General features: G+C 35.8%; 1 protein-coding gene across 1 annotated transcript in view; it reads right to left on the bottom strand.

The window, feature by feature from the left end:
• Positions 1-2,720: 2,720 nt before the first annotated feature.
• LOC118766817 overlaps positions 2,721-22,518 on the bottom strand; it is a 31,404-nt gene continuing 11,606 nt past the window's right edge. Inside the window, exons 4-9 of the mRNA XM_036510600.1 lie at positions 21,200-21,261; positions 10,270-10,573; positions 7,284-7,349; positions 5,226-5,546; positions 3,723-4,012; positions 2,721-2,879 (exon numbers count right to left, since the gene is read on the bottom strand). Of these exons, the coding sequence (XP_036366493.1) occupies positions 2,721-2,879; positions 3,723-4,012; positions 5,226-5,546; positions 7,284-7,349; positions 10,270-10,279 (846 nt within the window). The 5' untranslated portion in view covers positions 10,280-10,573; positions 21,200-21,261. The remainder of the gene's footprint in view (positions 2,880-3,722; positions 4,013-5,225; positions 5,547-7,283; positions 7,350-10,269; positions 10,574-21,199; positions 21,262-22,518) is intronic.

A 22,518-nucleotide genomic window follows, 5' to 3' on the forward strand; every position in this document is an offset into this window, starting at 1 on the left:
AAATGGATGGAAGCACTCCGTCGGTTACAACGATGAGGGTTCCGGTCGATCCGAATCAACGGAACAGCCTGCTCGTGAAATTAACGTGTAAGTGGCTGAGCACTCCACAGACACGTGCACCCTTAACGTAGTTCTCGGGGATATTCAGCGTGACACAGAGAGTGACAAGGCCGGCCCCTTGAAATACAGGTACAACAGAAACAGGAAGCAAGAGTGAGAGAAAGTTGTGGTGAAAGAGTACAGCAGGGATCACCACCATCCCCTGCCGGAGCCTCGTGGTGCTTTTAGGTGTTTTCGCTCAATGAACACTCACAACGCCCGGTCTTGGAATCGAAACCGCGATCCTATGACCGCGAGTCCGCTGCCCTAACCACTGGGCCATTGCGCCTCCACGGATGCCGAAATATATGAAAGATAAAGGAGATCCCAAACAGTTTTAATTATTTTCATTCCCCGTTTGTTATCCAATATCTTAACAGACTAAATATAATTCTCAAACCATAGCAGTTTGTTCGCTTTCTATACTTTTTCTTTTGATGTGATACTTTATATTAAATGTTACGATCGTTAATAATTGCTACTGCGTGTGGATATATTGCGGCCTTGAGAATATTATTCAATTACTGCAGTAGTTGAATGATATATATATATATATACATGTATATTGATATACATTTATAATGATATATATTCATACATGTGGGGGCACAATGGCCTAGTGGTTAGGGCAGCGAAATCGCGGTCGCAGGATCGCGGTTTCGATTCCTAGACCTGGCGTTGTGTGTGTTTATTGAGCGAAAACACCTAAAAGCTCCACGAGGCTCCGGCAGGGGGTGCTGATCCCTGCTGTACTCCTACACCACTCTTTCTCCCACTCTTTCTTCTGTTGGCCTGCTCGCTTAGCCAGCGGGGTGACGTCATTCGAAGGCTAAAACAATGCAAACGCATTGTGACCAGCGATGTGAAGCAACATCTGATGGTCTGGTCGGTCACGGTGATCACGGTGATATTCATACATACTTAATACTGAAAAGCAACAAGTAGTAACTACTGAACAAAGAACTCAGTACACTATTTAGAGGAAATATATATATATTTATTACCAATAAAGTTGAGGTCGAAATTTTCGAAAAGATGTTAAGCAAACAGCAGTCTGAAAAAGGGAAGAATTGACATCATATAGAGAAAATATACTTAAGTTATGAAGAAGGTAACAAGTATACATATTTACACGCGCGCGCGTTTATGTGTGTTTATGAATATAAAAGGATAAATACATACACAGGTAGAAAGATATATATACATACGTAAATACATACATACATACATACTTTTCGGGCATGTTCGTTTGTTGGCTGCACCATATTACTCGTAACTATAAAATTCATACCAAACATTCAACTTCATTTCATCTCAAGTGTACCTTCCGAAAAGATTTCTTTATCATTCTGAAGTATGTACTATTTAGAATCTTATTGTAGATGATGACAATTTTTCCTCTTCCATTTACAGCCATGATATCCAATAACCCTGTAAATGTGAAATTCGACGTTTCACACAGCTCCTTGTCCTGTTAATACAATGTGGTAGGTGCTTGGAAACATTCAAGATACAAAACCCCGAAATTTCTATGAACCTTTCTGACAAGAGTAAAGAACGGGGAAGGAAAGCAAGTGTACGAAAATGAGCTTCAGAACTGACATCCATGTCTGCCTGACTTGTTTATTTGGAAGTTTTGCACAGTATTTTCATGTCTTCACATCATCAGTTTACACCATCACACGTCTTCAATTGAAATGGATGCATCTCTTGAACACTGAACCCTGTTCCTTCGACAAGAAACAAAGTGAATTGTTGTCACTCTGCTCAGAAGGTTCTTATGACGAGATCAGCCGTCATTCAGCTACACCAATACCAAACAGTTATCACCAGTACTTAATCCTTTCTGAGTGGGAAGGGTAACGATGCTTGAAAATTATTCTCAATTTTAATTAACATGGACATATGGACTGAACCAGAATACCTAAAATTATAAACGATATCCATTCATCTTGTCATCTATAACAGACATTCATGCAACCATCTCGATCGCTTTTGGTAATGCACCGTTTATCATGAGTTCCAGTGGTCGGAACGATGAGAGTGAAATCGCCAGTATTTATGCAGACACGATTCTTCCTTCTCTGTCATAGTTAGGGCGTTATACTTTTCAATATCTATAACAGCTTGTTACGATCCTCAAGATAGAGAACATGTAAAAAAAAACAAAGAGGCAAATTTAATGCAGCAAACTCTAGAGTCAACGCACGACCAATAGATTATTGCTTATTTTGATAACCAACAGAAGTCACTGTGCATTATAGCAACGATCCACGTTCAAAATCCGACATCTCCAGTCTGTTGTTTTTGGAAACATTTAGGCTAAGTTCCACTTATAAACCGCTACCATTGTCTGGAACCATTTGACTTACTCGTTGCAGTCCGTCACAGACATAAATGGGGCCTATATACGCACTGAGTCTCTGTAAATCCCTGTCCATGAATTTCAGGGATCGAGCCCTAAGTACAAGCACGGCATACTTCGTGATTCGTGTCGAGAAAATGATGAATGATTATTCTCACAAAGAACACGTCGTAAGCGATGTCTTTTCTCTTCACTTCTAATTTTCTGTTAATATTTCTTTTTGATGAAACCCAACATCTGTTATTAAATTTACCCATCAATTCCTGCGTAACTGGTTGGCTAATTCGATCTGCACAACTTCTCCATTTTGTGTGAGATATGTTCCGTTTTCAGTATCCTGAAGCTGTTTATTAATCTCGTCTATGTTGATTGTATGGATAACCAATTTGACTTCACTGTAACCAGCTGCCAAAAACTGTGGACAACATACACAATGCCTATCGGTTATTTTGTAAACAATGTATCTACAACCCAAATATCCTACGGTTATTTCTTCGACGTTGGTGATGCCGGTTTGACAATTGTGAGTCGGAGCGCACTAAGTATCATTCCTAATAATATTATTAATATTACATAAGGGTATAAGTATATTTTGATGAAAAAATTATATACATACATGGTAATACGCATGCATACATATATTCATAATCACGCGTGTGTGTAAACGTACACAAAATATGCATGCCCCCATACATATACAAATATGAATGCAAGCCAATTTCTAAAAGAATATTTGCCCAGATATTTGCACCATCCCCCATCAAGGAAACGTATCCATTTCACGTATGCAAATGCACAGAAGCCACATACATATAACCACATAAATATAGCGTATTTGCAAAGACCCACACGTATAAAAACATGAAAACATCTTCGTACGTAAGAAGGCACAGACACACACAAAGACATACACACACACACATGTATGAAAGGTTTGAATACATACAATAGCATAGAGACACCGTAAGCATATTTAAACGAGAATACCTCTATGTGGCATTTTAACTAACAAGATTAGTAGCCACGTCACATACATTTTACAAGAACTATTTTGAAAGAAATTTGGATACATTGGATATTATAGTTCCTGAAAAGAACGGATGTGAGATCACACCCGGAATACAGTCGACTCTTAGATAGCGGTTGAGCTGAGTTAAATAACCGTTGTTACAAGAAAAGGGTAAACACTAATCAGGGTAAGAAATAGAAAATAGATTTACCTTTTTTTACAAACTTATATCTCATCGGTAATATGTACCTCAAATGAACCAAACTTTGTTTGACATGTTATATTTGTGACAGAATCGTCTTGGATTGGTGTAGTGATATTATAATCAGATGATACCAGAGAATAACAGGTCGAAGTAACTGGTATGTTCTCTTTTTTGATGACATTATATGATTTACCGTGGTTTGTTACAATCCACACAAATTCTACATGCGATTCAAATGGTGCGCCAACATTTGCTACACAACTAAAGGTTCTCACTTGTCTGCCTTTCTCCTTAAATTTCTTGACATATTGAAGATGCTTTAAGCTAGATTTTGCTGAAAAGAAAACGATCTAATATAGCAAAATGTTAGAACAACATGCTTTGACTATTGGGTGGTTTCATTAATATAAACAACAATCTTCATACTAAACTAAAATGGTTAACACCAGACGAATTGTTCTTGATGCTGGACCCTGTGAACTACTGTTTCTAATTTGCATACACACACACACACACACACACACACACACACACACACAACACACACGCGCACATACACACAAACAAACACTTCCAAAAGTTCTGTTTATTTCCTCTTCCTCGTGCTGCTCCTCTTAGGTTGGAATTATTGTGGGACATCAAGTTTGTCGTTGAGCACTTTCACGGACGTCTCTTTGTTTTTTCGTATATCTATCTGGTTTAAACGTCTGTTGTGTCCTCATTTTTCGCCTCTTGTCAAATATATCATTTTACCTACTCGTTTTGTTACTACTCCGTTTTCCACAATATCTCTGCATTTTTATGTATTTTGAAAAATTTGGCACCGATATTTAAATACTTTCTCGTATTTTTAGTGTTTTCCCTATTTGTTTTTCTTACTGGTAACAGCTAGTAAAAAATTGGTTTTATTTTTCAAGCAAACATTAGTTCTGCAAGCGACTTGCCTGAACAAGTGTTTGGGTTTGGTGTTATCCTACAAACATTCAACAGTTCTGTCATTGCTGCGTTATCGATTAGCTCGTTTCTTGATTTCTTTAATGCTCTTTTAAAGGCATCCACGAACCGTTCCGCTTGCCCGTTTGATCTTGGGTGAATGAAAAGTAAAAGGAGAGAATCTAATATTTAGCCGCTGTATGGTGACTATGAAGGACCTGCTTTAATCTTATTCCTAAATCTTATCCTTAAAACCTAATCTAACCGTGACTGGAAAATTATAAATGTTTTAACCGAATTTAGTCATTTACATAATGAATTGTGTTTAACATACAGTGGATGATTGAAATTTTTTGTCCTTCTACATAATTAATACTAACTTCTACGTCATTCTACAGAGAATAGAAAAACTAGGTATAGCACATCATACACAGAGTATTTTCATTGCAATATAAAATACAAAAGCAACGGATTTTGGCAGGTGCAAAATATTGCATGTGTCAAAATCTGATGGTCTGCATTCCACAGTGCATTAGAAATACACAGAAGAAATAAATCTACTTAAAATGAATATTTCTGGGGCTGAATAAGTGCAAAAGCCGGGTAACACCAACCTTTCATGATCTTCGGTTGTGAAGCTGTTGTCAATGTTTTACATGAGTAAGCTGCTACATCATTGCAAGTGGGTTTATATTTCCAACACGTAATATAACCTATATTATCAACAGGTAAATCACAGTCGAAACCTTTGATAGTATTTAATTTCAGGTATTTCTCCTTTTTCCTAGAATATTGTATATGTACGAGTGTAGTTCCGTTTCGTTGGAGTTTGAAGTCAAGAAAATTCTTTAACGCATGCAAGCATGTTATTGATATATTAATTGTCTTTCCAACTTCAATACCTTCAGCTGGTGTTATTTCTACAACATATATAGCTATAAGTAAAAACAAGTTAACAAGTAAATGAGAGAAATATACAATTGAAGTTATATAACAATGCTGCAGAAAGAGATAACAATATGGAGTCATGAAATTGAAAAAATGAATGAATTAATTAATTAATTATTTATTTAATTAATTAATAATAGTAGGCTCTCGTAGGCCGAGAAAGAAGGTTTTGCAATTTCTTGCTGAACACCCTGCAAAATAATTTTTTTAAAAGTAATCAGAAGTATGTGTCGTACATTAGCTAACTCCATTCATCAAATCGACGTGCTGTGAATAGGAGTTCGGTATATCACACGTTGGGTGTCGCAGTTATGGAAAAGTAATGTGAGTAGATATGATTTGCTCAAGAAAACAATGCACCACTCAATCCAGAAATGGATATCCTGATCTTGCGGTTATGACTACGATACCCTAAAAGCTAGGCCATGCAACCTTATGTTGAAGACGATAACCAAAGCATGAACGGCAGCCCAAGCCAAAGGATGTGATAGAAAACGGGAATGCAGAATAAAACGTTGCGTAGGCTTCCAACGAAATAGCAGAAGTCATATAAGTACAAGGTCTGAGGAAGATCAAATACAAGACAAATGAAATGAAGGAGTTGGCAGAAAGCGAAATGAAATTAAGTAAATCAGTAGAATACGAACAAGAAGAAAGCATACAGCAAATTATCAATGAAAAGAACAAATGAGAACAGAAATGAAATCAGCATATATATACAAGAAAATAAATCAAACGATAGCGATCCAGTATACCATCGAGAAAATAGTATGAAAGTGAAGCTGAATGAGGAAAATACAAGAATGCTAACAGATAATCCATGAGAGGGTTCAGAATATTTTGCACAATAACGACCGTTTCTGCTCGATGGGTGCCACGTCTTCTAACACTTGATCAAAAGCGACCCAGGCCAATCATATGACGGGAAAATCTCTCATCGTTTCAAGACGACCGAGCTGATTTCCTTGAATGTTTACTTACCTAGGATGAGTGTTGACTTTATCACTTTGAGCCAGAGACTCTGAAGATGACAGCCTCAGATTTTTGAGATACAAATGACATAGTGTTTCTTGACCTATTTCCAAAATGGCCACATCAGAAACCTAAAGTTTATTTCAAAATGCTGAGATCAAACACACATGAATGTTTCAAAAATCCTTGCTTTTAATGTCGATTTTGTGTGACTGTGGCTTTGAACTGGTTGATCCCTCCCACTCACAATTCTCCTGGTTTGACCCCAGCAGACTATGCATTGCATCTCTGGCATGGAGAATGACTAGATTGGGTACTAGTATCGCAGTCTGAACGACCTCATATCTGCTGTTGGATGAAAGCTTCTTCACGAATGGAATCCAAGCACTGCAACACCGATGGAGAAGTGTATGGACTGCAAGAAGGAATACGTTGAGAAATAAACTTCATTTGGTTATTTTCAGTCAGGGTATCTTGATCAGCCTATAAATTTTCAGCCGACCATCTTATAGGTACCTCTAATTTATTGTAAATAAGTACGCGTTATGAGACATTTGCTGACCATTAATGTCAGGAAAGTCAGTGTTCTACTTCTATATGCATGTATGTGTAGGTGCCTTTGTGTGTATTTGCGGGCGTATCTAAGCACTTGTCTGGGTGGCACAGAAATACAGAAAGCATGGCAAATAACCAAGTGAGAAAGATTGTGTGTTGGAGCCAAAAAGAAAATATTTTCTTTAATCTTAACTTACACTCCCTTTTCTTCATTAACAGTGAAATCATAGCTGTCAACAGCGTTGAAATGAAAATGCGGCCTCCTGTAACAGAAATATGATCAAAACACATGTATGATTCAGGTAAAAATTATGGATAAACAGCAAAAGAGTAAGAAAACTTGATAGAAAGTTGGAAAATATCTAAGCGTGAATAATCGAGTAATGTTTCTTGGCTACTGATAGATACACGCTATTGACGATCCATATTGATTTAGTCATTCGTTTTGGTATGCACCATACATAAAATGATGCAAGGAAGACTCTTCAATCACTCACACTTGTCAAATTCATGACAGTCAAAACAAAGAGAGATCGCTACATAACGCTGAAAATGACAAAGTAATCAATAAGGAAATTTAATAATATTAACAACCGTTTCTTAATTGACATTTATTAGTGATTCCTGTAGTGTTTTTATTAATGCTATCACACCGACACATCTTAATGTTAGCAACGTGGCAGCTGTTGCAGCAAGCAAAAAATATTCAATGAAAATGTCTCTGATGTTTTTTTTTCTTATTCATGATAATAATTTATTGATATTGCTGTGGTTTCACTAAGTTACTGAGAATTTTGGTGTCCTTCTGACATTTCTTTTTCTCTTTTTTCTTTTTCTTTTTTCTATTTATTTTTCGCTTACTGATACTAATGTAATTTTATTTTGGTTTTCTTCCACATCTTGATCGCAATTTGCCGCACTCTCATGTATCTATCGACGTTTGATGAGACACAAGAAGAAAAGACGGAATTTGTCTGATGCCTATAAGTGTACATCTGCCATTTGTGCTCATGTTACGATGTCGTTAGTTTTGGTAGGTTGGCACCCCTGTGGGACTTCAAAGTTTCGATAACAGGAGTGGCCAACCCCTTCTCTGCCTTTGTTGTGAATATGAAGCGAGTAATGTTCTTCATGCTGCTGTTGTGGCTACCTTTCTCCCTATAGTACCCGTGCGTGACTATCATTTTTGCTTTCACCTCATTGGAGCATAAACACTAAATCTATGCTGTCCTGAAATAGAATTTCAACCCAGTCTCGTGTTGCTTTCTCAAATGATGGTGCTAACTGATGTGGTGGTCTTGTTGTTGCCTATTAAGTTTATATGGAAGTCATTGTTAATGTTTCCGGTTACACAACAGGAGCGACCGCAGACGTGGTGCTTCACCAATTTCTGTTGCAAGCGGAAGAGTATTTCTGGGTTTAATAAGTTCAGAAATATTTCATTGTATTTTGTTGATGTAATGCTTGCGTTGTTGCTGTTATTGTTCTTGATGATGTTATTGTTATAGAAACCATCAGGTTCCTCTAAGTCAGACTCAAATGCAAACGTAATGGATGATCACGTAAACATCTTTTCGTATACAAACATGCTCTTGTTGTGAGATCATGCACAAATAGAGCATCTGCTACACACAGTACAGACATTCATTTAGGCACTGCATATGAGATTTGGATTAGAAAACTGCACCGAAATAACAATCAATGGCAGGAAATAGTTAAGAACACTAATGTTAAGAATTTTAATGTCATTTGATAAAGGAACGAGGGACATAGAATGACACCAACTAGATTATATTTACTATTAACACAGATATATGGAAATTATGCAACTATAACACTGTGGAATTATAAATATAAGTTGTAAAGAACAGAAGAAGGCTAAAATAAATTGCCGAAAGATATGAATACAAAGAAAATATTGTTTCGTATCTTCAATATAAGCAACAATAAGAAAATGCATAACAATCATGCAATAGAAAAATGTTAAAATGATGTTCAATACCTGACATTTCTACAGAAAGTGGGAATAGATAGAAGAATGCGAGGACTGTCGAAGTTTTGAGTGAGGCACAGAATAAAAGCTTTCTTAAATCGAAAATACTAAAATCATGTAATGAAACAGAATGAATTAAATACCTGTGGAATATTTGGATATTGGTGAGAGAAAAATTAAATATAGTCGCTAGTAAACACAGATTTAACAAAGACTGAATACAAGAGACGCGACAAACTTGGAAATTACGCTTACTGGAAATTATATTAACTTCATATAATCCTTTCTATATTGGGCACAAGGCCTGAACTTTTGGTGTGGGAGGGGCTAGACGATTACATCTTAAATGGTACTTATTTCATCGACCTCGAAAGGATAATAGGTAAAGTCAACCAAGGTGGAATTTAAACTCAGAACGTAGAAGGACAAAACACTGTAAAGAGTCTTTTGACCAGCGTGCTAACGATTTTGCCAGCTCGGTGTCTTATTGATTTTATATGATCCTTACTACTAAAGGTGGAAAATTTGGTGGGAGGGGACAAGTCGATTACATAAACTGCAGTATTTCATTGGTACTTGATGTATTAACACCAAAATGATAAATGACAAATTGACCTCGAGGGAATTTGAACTTTGAATGTAGTGACGTGCCAAATACCCCAAAGCAATTTCGTCCTGCGTGCTAACAATTTTATTAGCTCACCGCATTAATGCCTTTATATAATACAAAAATGAGGTGGTGTAAACTTACACCAGAAGAGCCTCTGCAAAAGAAAAAATCAACAGTCTGGGATGTGTCAGTTCACATAGCCCTGGAGATCAACTTTAATCGACACTGATACATTCAAAAGCTACCAGGAAAGAAATTGTTTTTTTTACAAAAGATACCAGCCTCAACAATAGATAATTCATTTCTAAACGAAATGGAAAAGTGTCCTAAATATACAGATAGGAAATAAGGGACAACTAGAATGTAAGAGATGAAAATAGAAATAATCGCTACAATAAGATGTCTTAGGAGTGATTTAAAAAGAAATATCAAAAACCTAAGCCAAACTCCAAATTTATCAACATACAGAAAATACTCAGGGACGCTTACTCGACAGTGCTGTAGAAATACACAATAAGAATAAATCTGCCGAAAATTAATAGTAATGTAGCTGAATAACTGTAAGCCAGATAACACTAACCTTTAACCATCTTCCTTGTTCAAGTTCGTTTATAATCTTCCCATGAGCAGACTGCTACAGCTTCGCATGTGGGGTTTGCTTTCCAACACGTAATAGAGCTTACTTCACCAGAAAATAAATCATTCTCGATACCTTGGATAATTATTAATGGTTTTCACGTATGTTGTCCTTCGTGACGTATTGTATATGCACAACTCTAACCTCGTTTTGTTGCAGTTTGAAGTCAAAAGAATTATATACCACATATCATCATGTTACAAGTCATCCGAACATCAATACCGTCAGCTGGTGTCATTTATAGAATCTAAATGAACAATGAAGAGAAACATATATATCAGAGAAATACATAATTGCGCTTATATAACAATGGTTAAGAAGAAGATATAGTACGGAGAGCAATGGCATTGAAAAGGTGAATGAGTGAATGCCAATTGTAGTCTCTCGCACTCTGAGAAAGAAGGTTCAGCAGTTTCTTGCTGATAGACCTGTATAAAGATTTTGTTTATAATGATCAAACGTATGTAATATACTTTTATACCCTTAAAATGTTCGGATATATAATTTAACGAAGTGGACTTAATATTGTTACGAGGTGGGGGGCATCCGATTCGAACTGTTACGGAAATCTTCACACAGGCCCGTTCCATGCAGCGAATAAGCTACGGAAACTCGTCGGAGAGAGGAGAGAGAGACACAACCGCAGCAAGGCAACAGAGACACAGAGATACAACCGAGAGATACACCAAAAGAGGCAGGACGGCAACACTGGCTTACATTTAACAACCAGTTTATATGACAATCAATTGTTACACATCAAATACATTTAAGGCAAACATTTAAAGGAGGACATGCACGTGACTACTCAATACATCATGTTCAATAACAACAGCATTTCAAAGGTACACGTCCGAAGACAACAGTTCTATTTCAAATCACTTCAACAGATAACGTTCACAGTTCTTTTGCAAAACACATCACAGATAACGTCACATCAACAAGTCCTTTACTGTTCTTTTCACTGTTCAATACACCAATTCTTTTCACTGTCTCTTTACATCGTGACACGTATCAATACATAATCAAATACCTTAATTCCTAATTAGAATCGCCGGTGTCCCATATTGCACTCCATCTCTCTCTCAATTCTGCTAACTCCAGCTTGCCAAGTCCTGAATCCAGCCGCTTGCTCCTAAGGTTCCAACTACTCCCTTTGACTTCCAAAATCCGACTGTCCTTCTTGACGACCGACTACCAACTGCCAAAACCTCACTTCCTCTCTCTCCTTCCACTACCCTAATCTCCATCTGCTCTTCTGCTTATAGCCTCTCTCTCTGCCCTGGTCCCTAACTGCCTATGTCTATCGCCCCTCATCCTCTCTCACTGCCAATATCCTCTCTATCTGCTGTCTGCCCTTACTGCCTATCTCTATCCTCAATCTCCCTTAGCCTTATACCCTATCTCTCTCACTAATTTTCTTCCTCTTCTTCAAGGGGTGTCTAGGACGACCTCCAATCGACCGCACAAGGCCAAAAGGTCCCATTAATCTCCCAGTAAACAAAGGACTGTCACTTTTCTTCCAGACGTGCCGGCGCCACACCCAAAAGTGGGTCAGAAATACTGCACTAGCCAAAATCCATAACAATATCAATGTCTTCACAAGGCGTAATTTATATTTCTCTGTTTACTGAGCGGAAGTTTCAAAAGCACCCTTTGACGTAATTAACGATATAACAATCCGATAAGTCTACACAGATGTGTGTTAATACGAGGGGCGTTCAATAAGTAATGCCCCTGACCCACGTCCCATAACAGTAGAGCAACGACACTTGGCACAGTTATTAGTCTTTTCCTACATAGGAACTACCCAGAGTTATGCATTTCTCCCATCGTTTGATACAGCTCTGGAGGCCGTTTTTGTAGAAGACTCCAGCTTGGTCCTCCAACCACGACGTGACTTCAGAAATGAAGGCTGCATCATCTGGGAAACGCTTTCCTTTCAAAATCAACTTCATGGCTGGGAAGAGGTGAAAATCAGAGGGTGCAAGGGAAGGAGTTCATAGCTGCACGCCTGTGCTTCTGATCTGGCGACACGCGAGTTGTGGACCGGAGCGTTGTCCTGCAGGAGGAGGATGCCTTTGCTGATCTTGCCCCGCCTCTTGATTTTGATAGCTTCTATTAATTTCCTCAAAAGTGAAGCATAATAGGCTCCTGTAATTGTGGTACCCTTTGCCAGGAAATCTGTCATCACTACTCCGTCCTGGTCCCAGAAGACTGTGAGCATAACCTTGTCAGCGGAGGGCTGCACCCTTGCCTTCTTTGGAGGAGGTGAGTCACGGTGCTTTCACTGCATTCACTGGGCTTTGGTCTATGGATCATAGTGATGGAACCAGGTTTTATCCTGTGTGATCAGTCTTTTGAACAATTTTGACTCATCTTCTTGGCACATCTCCAAATTCATCCTCGAGCACTCAACGCGTTCTTGCTTCTGGAAAGGTGTGAGCAACCTGGAAATCCATCTGGCAGACACCTTTTGCATATGTAAATGGTCATGAATGATAGTTTCGACAGACCCGGTACTAATCTTGACCTTATGGGCTATTTGGCGAATAGTTATGCGTTGACCTTTCAAAATGGCAGCCTCAACTTGACGGACAGACGTCTCATCAACTGCAGAAAGGGGCGACCAGATCAGGGAGCTGTTTCCACAGAGTTCCGACTATGTTTGAATTCACAATGCCAGCGTTTTACAAGGTCATATGATGGGGCATCATCACCATAAGTTACTTTCATTTCATCAAAAGTCTCCCGTGGTGTGCGTCCTTTCAAATACAGAAACCAGATCACTGCTCGACACTCAACAGGCTCCATTTCACACTTGACTCAGTTCAAACACCTGTAAATCAGAAACCACAATTAGTTCAGAGCTGTAATTCGCCACTTAATCTATAGAGGTATAAATACGTGCACATGCAAACTTTCAGCTAGATCAAACAACTGCAAGTGGGTCAGGAACATTACTTATTGAACGCCCCTCGTATCTATCACATCTCCCTTTTTGAGACTGACTTCTGCTGGAAGTGAATATTTTTTTCTACACCACATCTTTCTTTTTAGAATTTGTGGTACTACCTCCAACCATTTCGTATACTTTCTTTTTCCTGTACCGCTACGCCTTGATTCGACAATTTCTTGTGGAGTCGGCGCATTAAAAATATCGTCGTGGACTTCCATGGATACTTCTTTCCTCGTAAACCTTTCTTCAGCAAACCTTCTTTTCAGCTGATTTATGTGTTTTATGCTTCCATGTCGAATCTTTCACCAGGTTTGTCATTTTACCGACTCGTTTTATTATTTTGCGAAACTGACCTAATTTATCTTGCGAACATCAGTGTAGTAGGCGACTCGCCTGAAATAGATATTAGGGCTTCGTATTACACGGTTCAGCTTGTCCGTTCGGTCTTTGGTGACACTGAGGGTTAGTGACTTGTTCAACTGAGTAGCTCTTGCAAACATTCTTAATTTCATTCGCCATGAATTGTTTAGTTATCGGAGACTATGCTGTCGGGCACATCATACCTAACAAGAATTTCATGTTGAAGTTCGTCTGTTACCGTGGAGCTCGGTTTCTCAAATTTATATATTTCTGGCCATTTTGTATAGCAATCTACCAATATTAGATAATATGATTGATTTAACGGTCTAGCGAAGTCTAGGTGTGGCCTGGTGCATAGCATATCGGTCTTGGGCCAAGGTTGAAAATTTTTAGGTGGTGCTTTCGCTGCAAGAGTACAACTTCTGAAGGATGTTACCATCTTCTCAATATCTAGATTCATTTTCGGCTAGTAAACATAACTGCTTTTATATCGTTCATAACGGTCTGTATACCTGGTAATAATTCGCAAGGCCCCAAAAATATCTGTAACATTGTAATGTTCGTCGAGAGTGGCATATTATTACACTCACCCTATACGGGTCTGATCTGCGTCCATTTTCATCAATAATCTACCCTAGATATTTTATTCTTGTCATAAAAAATTCACACTTTTCCCAGCTGAGTTATTTTTTCGAAGGCCATTTTAAAACACTCAACATTCTGACACCGAAATTCACTTTTATATGAGCATGTCGTCAAGGTATGTCGTTCATAACTTGTTGGAAAATGCCAGGTGCTACCTTTATACCAAAACGAAGTAGCTTAAATTTATACAGCCCTTTATGAGTATTAATTGTCAATAATTTAGAACATTCATCATCAACTTTTTCATGCAAGTATGCTTCCGATAGGTCCAACATTGAAGAAATTTTCCTCCATTCAAATTCGCGAAAATTTCCTCCGGACTTGATAACGAGTAATTTTATGACATCATGTTATGTTGTGCCAGGGGAGAGTCCTTTTCTTTCCGTGCCTTATAATTTACCACACTCACCGGTAAAATTTCCACTAATTTCTTATTTTAATTTTCCCAAAATTTTCGTTGCGTCTTGCAACCATTTCAATAGTCTTGACTCTCATCAAACATTTATTTAAGCCTCTTAAAAAATCAGCACCTAATCGGATTTTACTTTTTTTCTTGACATATAGTGTTGGGGCAGCCCATTTTGTGTAATCAATTATTTCAATAACGTCAATCTTTTCAAGTCTATCCAATCCTTTTTTGACTTGTTTCAATGCTGTGAAAGGTACAGCTTGTTTGGGTTTAAATACCGGTATAGCGTTTTCTTTCATTTGATGTTTTGCCTCTGTTTTGGAGCAAAGACACAATTCATAAAAAACTTTTTTTTAAGTCCTCCGATGCTTTGTATGTACTGGCGGAGGACCCAATCCGATTTTACAAAAATTTTATAAAAAGATCCCATAAGTTAAATAATTCCATCTAATCAGTTCCAAATAAATTTGTCATATTTTTCAATGCAAAATATTTTGCTTTCAAGGTTTTCCCACGAAATGTAACATCACTTATCATTTCGTCCCTAAAATGCAATTTTTCTTTCCTGGAAAACCACGCGCAATTTTCGAACTTTCCTTTAATCTAAGCTTCCCTATTTTTCTCCATGTATCTGTAATAATTATCGTGATATCACTGCCCGTACCGAATTTTAAATTGATATTTAAGTAAAAGACGTATTAGTCAACATAACTGGATGCAGACGAAGTTTCATGTGATATATCAGTGTAAGGTTTCCATCAGAATAAGGGATCTTATTCCAACCTGTTGGATGGCCATTAAATCTACCGCGTTAATACACATTTTCACAGGTTTTGTTTTTCGTCCTGTGGGGTGTCCAACGGAAATCACCCTCCTTACCAAACCAGCTGGGTAAGTCTCCCGGTATATTCACCGACAGTTCGACTATGCGACCGGCTGTGCTGGGTTGCACCTTACCAGTATCACTAAAAGTGACCTGGTTTAAACATATACACATGCATATATGAGTGCAGGTATACATACACACGTGGATACATACACTCCTATTACTCCTTAACTATGTTATTTCTGTTACTCTTTTACTCATTTACTTGTATCAGTCAAACGGATGCGGCCATGTTTGAGCACCGCCCTATAACGTTGCTTGAAGAAATCGAAACAAATGATTTTTCTGCGGGAATATTTTGTCGAAACGCTAAGTTATATGGACGAATACAAATCATCACAAGTTATCAATGATTGTGAGCAAAACAGGAAGTCCGCAAACACACACACGAATGTTTCTACACATTTTCCGTCTACAAAATGAACTCATAAACCAATGGTTGAGCAGAGTCTATTGATTCAAGCCAATTCACTTCTTCTATCAATGCACGTCATGATGACCATTAGATAGCACGCACAGGGATTTCGTACTCAGTGGTGAAGGCTTGTATAGACTAAGTTTAGTGTCCAAGCTACCCTGCTGGCTTAATGCGCACTTAAATACTTAAGTCAGAAATCGCTCAATCATTCTCTCTCTCTAAATATGTATGTGTATATGTGTGTGTTTGTAACCATATATGTATTGCATGTATATATGTATAATGAATATATATAGATATATATATATGTAAAAGTATATATAAATATATATATCTTGTTCTTCGTTATAACATATTCCACTATTTGCCACGGATCACAGACTAGTTCACAGCAAAGTATTTGTTAAAACATATACAAAGAGGATACTGAGATGCAGTATACATCTGAGAATAAACATCGCTTCTTGAAAAAAATCTAGAAACGACAAAACATTTTGAAATGCATTTAAACTCAAAGCTTGCAGAAATAGAGGAGTGTAACAACCATGAAGTGTTGTAGCACAATTGGTTCAACGAGAACGATTCTCAAATTAAATCTCTCCCACAAACTTTGCACAAGAGACACAATACACGGATTCCGGACTAAAACTCACCAACACTAAGATCACTATACATTTTCTCTAGAAAAACTACACAGAAAAAATTGTATGATATGAAAATTTCTTGGAGGGTCAAAAAGCCCAAGAACTTGAACAGGATGATAACTCTCCGAAACTTAGAGGAATGTATAACAATCTAAAGGGAGCCACAGAACCTTTTCTCTCTAGCGACAGAACAGAAATTAGCAAAGTTGAAATTCTGGGAAAGATGGGTTGAACACTGTAAATTTGTTCTAAATCAAAACTCCACTACCGATCCTGAAATAATCAGCGAAATCACCCTATAACGAAGGATTATGTGACCATTGTTCGAAAATAATAGTTTGAAAACAATTATGCGAAAACATTTATTCAAAAATCATTTATTCGAATGGAAAATTGTATGAATGAAAATTATTCAAAAGGACAATTTTACGAAATGTTAATTATTGTAATTTTTATTATTTTATTCAAACAAAAATGATAAACTTAAAAATCAGTACACAAATGATATTTATTTAATATACATATATCTTTATCTGCAATGATTAAAAACAATTACGAATGAAACAAATAAATTTGTATAAGAGTATTAGAGAATATACAGTAAATTGTAGTTATATAAATTTATTTAACTATATGGTAATTTGAGTTTATTTATATTTTATCATAGTTAATTCTAAATTTTAGGTTTCTAGTGGATGATATCTTATTGTTTAGTATTTGTTTCTCTCTTAGAGATTTTATTCTCTTTTTTGCTAAGCTAAAATATATTTGTAGTTTTCATGGATAAAATGTATATTTCCATCTGTTTGTTCTATTTCTCTAAGCCACGTATTCACGAGTAAATTTATAAACGCTAAGTAATACGTTTTTCGTTTTGAAACTTTTTAGTTCATAATACACCTTTTGGAGAGATAAGTAGACATTTTTGTTTGAGATATTTATTTAATCTATATAAGTATTGATTGTTAAATATGATTTTCTTATTTTTTATTAGTTAATGATAATTTAGATACATTTATTTAATTATTATTATTTTATAATTATTATATCTGAAAATATAATCACTGTGATTTTGATTGTACAAATGTTTTGGTATAACTAAAAGCTCGTATTATATTTCGAGTACTATTAAATTTAATAATAATAATAATAATAATAATAATAATAATAATAATAATAATAAGAAGAAGAAGAAGAAGAAGAGAAGAAGAAGAAGAAGAAGAAGAAGAAGAAGAAGAAGAAGAAGAAGAAGAAGAAGAAGAAGAAGAAGAAGAAGAAGAAGAAGAAGAAGAAGAAGAAGAAGAAGAAAGATAATATGTATCTTTTCGTAAATAAGTTTATAAACGATAAGTTACACGTTTTTACTTTGGAATTTTTCATTTCTTATATTCAGTTTCATAAATATTTTCGGAATGATATCTATAATATTTATTTAAGTAATAATGGAGTAATTTATTTCTTTATTTATATGTTTATGGATTGAAAAAATATGGACTTTCAATTACTATATATTTTTTTTACTTATAATTCAGATACGTAACATAATATAAATTTATTATTTAATAATTATTATATGTAAGCTAAAACCTAAAACCTGAACATCTGATTTAGGTGTATCTGTCATGTAGATGTTCTTCTCGAGAGCTGATTTCAAGAGGTATCTCATTAAAATAAACTCTGTGTCGCAAGATTTCTTCTTGGTCTTCGTATATACAAATGGCAAATTATGCTATACAGCTTCCTTCTTACAGAAGATCCATAACAAATATCCATAACAAATATCTTTTCATTTTATTACTGCAAAAACGTCATCTTTTTGGAAGATCTCTTGTGCACAGCTTCTGGGATGGCCATCATCAAACACCAGCATTACTCCACCATCATATCTGAGTCCGATCGCCCTTGGTAGTGTTCTTCGATTATGTTAACTGTTTGATGAAAGCGTTCACCTTTTTCGTCGCTAACATCACTCAGATTCTCAGAAAACTCATCCAAGAAACTGAGTAAGTAGTGCAATTTAATGTTCATTCTACATCCAAGTGCTTGCAAACTCAAGAGCAGCTCTTTCACAATCTCTTCATATTTGTCACCTTTCCTGTTCCCAAAGAATTCAGCACCACATCATAGAAGCCCACCCTCATTATAGCAGCAAAATGTGGATCCCTGAGGAGTGTTCTTATTTCATGTCCATCATATATTCCTGCCTTCTTCTCGTCACAGATACTTAGAAAGGATGTACCTTAATAACTAAAACAGCCTCCACTATGATCAAGAGCTGTTGTGATTTGCTTCATTATACTAAGTTTCAAGACATGTTTTGCAAATTTATGGGGAGCCCAAGTTTTGACCTGGTCTCAAAGTGCTACTTTAATGTAAGAAAGACACACCGTCTAGACAAAGTTATTGATGTTGCACCAATGAGCCTATAGAATGAAGTATCCACTGACATAGAAGATATCGGGGTCATTACGGAACGTTCTTATCTTTGAGGATATATCCACAACTAGGTCACTGTGGTTCAGTTTACACCCAAAAAGAATAGGAAGGATTATAAAGCAAAACTCAGCTTTAATATATTATTCAAAATTAACATCACAATCCAGCCAAAATTCCTGCAAATAGTAGTGCAAAGTTAATTTTTGGTATTAACTTTGTATAGAGAACTACATATCAAATCCTAATGAGATTTGTCGAAGGCTAATTAGTTCATTGATAAATTCATCAATTAATTGATTAACAATGCGTGCAAACCAAATACATTGTGATGAATAGCTTAAAAAGCTATTCAAATCTCTCAGAACCTTGAAGTTATGTAACAACATCGACTTCATTTTTGCGTCTGGTAAATATATATATATAGGCGCAGGAGTGGCGGTGTGGTAAGTAGCTTGTCTGCCAACCACATGGTTCCGGTTTCAGTCCCACTGCGTGGCACCTTGGGAAAGTGTCTTCTACTATAGCCTCGGGCCGACCAAAGCCTTGTGAGTGGATTTGGTAGACGAAAACTGAAAGAAGCCCGTCGTATATATGTATGTATATATGTATGCGTGTGTGTGTTTGTGTGTCTGTGTTTGTCCCCTAGCATTGCTTGACAACCGATGCTGGTGTGTTTATGTCCCCGTTACTTAGCGGTTCGGCAAAAGAAGACCGATAGAATAAGTACTGGGCTTACAAAAGAATAAGTACCGGGGTCGAGTTGCTCGACTAAAGGCGGTGCTCCAACATGGCCGCAGTCAAATGACTGAAACAAGTAAAAGAGTAAAAGAGTAATATTACATGGAAAATGCGAGCAAGAGAAACAATATTCTTAAGATTAGAAACCTGCAAAATTACAGGAAGCGTTATTATACTTGCAAAAGTTCATGAAAACTTATTAGATCTGGTAAAATACAGATGTAGAAAACTTTTACTTAAAATATTGCAGATAAGGATAAAATTTCAGATGAAATATTTAGATTCAGAAAATATTAGCTTTTATAAAAAGTAAAAGTTTTATTACAAGTTATTACTTCTATTAGTTATTACAAGTTATTACTTCTATTTGTTATTACAAGTTATTACTTCTATTTGTTATTACTTGTTACTTCTATTAAATATTAAAAATAGCTCAGTTAAAATATATTTCGCACTTTAAGAAAATTTATCATTTTAATTATTAATTTATAATAGGAATTTTTAAAATGGACTATAAAAAATTATAGTAGTACAAAATTAGTACAATAAACTGAATGATACAATAATAAATATTATATATTCAGCAAAATTTAGCCATAACAAATACACAATAAAATTTGCTTGCGTGAGCCAATACTTCTTTTTTACATAACGAATTTGCCTACCATACATATCATTTCATTTTGCATAACACTTTAGCTATATTGATACTTTTTGTTTCTCACTTTTTAAAGTATTCTCGCTTGATCAAAACTCAATTTCTTTCTGCCAAAATGTACCTCGGAACAAGTCCTCTACGAAAATATTAACTATTTCAATTTGGTTAATAACTGAATTAGTGACAATCTCTGAAATGTACTGCGTGTGAATATATTGCGGCCTTAAGAATATTATTCAATTACTACAGTAGTATATATATATATATATATATATATATATATATATATATATATATATATATATATATATATATATATATGTATGACTGTATGTATAAAATATATATGTATATATATATGTATGAATGTATATACATATATTTATATATGTATGTATGTATATATATATATATATATATATATATATATATATATATATATATGTATATATATATATATATACATACATACATATATATATATATGTATATTCATTCATACATATATATACACATATATATTTTATACATACAGTCATACATATATATATATATATATATATATATATATATATATATATATATATATATATATATAATATATATATATATATACTAGTAGATTCATACATACATACATACTTAAGACTGAAAAGTAACAAGTAGTAATAGCTGAACAAAGAACTCAGTACACTATATAGAGGAAATATATTTATTTATTACCAAGAAAGTTGACAGTGAAGTTGACTTCGAAATTTTGGATCAGGTGTTAAGTAAACAGCATTCTGTAAAAGGGAAGAATTGCCATCATATAGAGAAACAATGGTTAGGTTATGAAGAAGGTAACATGTATACATATTTACAAGCATGCGCTGTGTCAGTGCGTGCGCATTTATATGTGTGTGTTTATGAATATAAATAGATAGATAGACAGGTAGATAGATATACATACATACGTACATACATACATACATACATACATACATACATACATACATACATACATACATACATACATACATACATACATACATCCTTTTCGGGCATGTTCGTTTGTTGGCTGCACCATATAACTCGTAACAATAAAATTCATACCAAACATTCAACTTCATCTCATCTCAAGTGTACCTTCCGAAAAGATTTCCTAACTTCCATTTACAGTCATGATCTCCAATGACCCTGTAAATGTGAAATTCGACGTCTCACACAGCTCATTGTCCAGTTAATACAATGTGGTAAGTGCTTGGCAACATTCAAGATACAAAACCCCTAAATTTCTATGAACCTTTCTCCCAAGAGTAAAGAACGGGGAAGGAGAGCAAGTGTACGAAAATAAGCTTCATAACTGACACCCACATCTATCTGACTTGTTTATTTGGAAGTCTTTGTTCAGTATTTTCATGTCTTCGCATCATCAGCCACACCATCTCACGTCTTCAATTGAAATGGATGTTTTGAGTAGATGCATCTCTTGAACACTGAACCCTGTTCCTTCGACAAGAAACAAAGTGAATTGTTGTCACTCTGCTCAGAAGGTTCTTATGACGAGATCAGCCGTCTTTCAGCTACACCAATGCCAATCAGTTATCACCAGTACTTAATCCTTTCTGAGTGAGAAGGGTAACGATGCTTGAAAATTATTCTCAATTTTAATTAACATAGACATATGGACTGAACCAGAATACCTAAAATTATAAACGATATCCATTCGTCTTCTCATCAATAACAGACATTCATGCAACCATCTCGATCGCTTTTGGTAATGCACCGTTTATCATGAGTTCCAGTGGTCGGAACGATGAGAGTGAAATCGCCAGTCTTTACGCAGACACGATTCTTCCTTCTCTGTCATAGTTAGGGCGTTATACCTTTCAATACTTATAACAGCTCGTTACGATCCTCATGAGAGACAATATGTAAAAGAAAAAACAAAAATGCAAATTTAATGGAGCAAACTCTTGATTCAACGCACGACCAATAGATTATTGCTTATTTTGATAACCAACAGAAGTCACTGTGCATTATAGCAACGATCCACGTTC

The sequence above is a fragment of the Octopus sinensis genome, linkage group LG18 (genome assembly GCF_006345805.1).
Source record: "Octopus sinensis linkage group LG18, ASM634580v1, whole genome shotgun sequence".
NCBI lineage: Eukaryota > Metazoa > Mollusca > Cephalopoda > Octopoda > Octopodidae > Octopus > Octopus sinensis.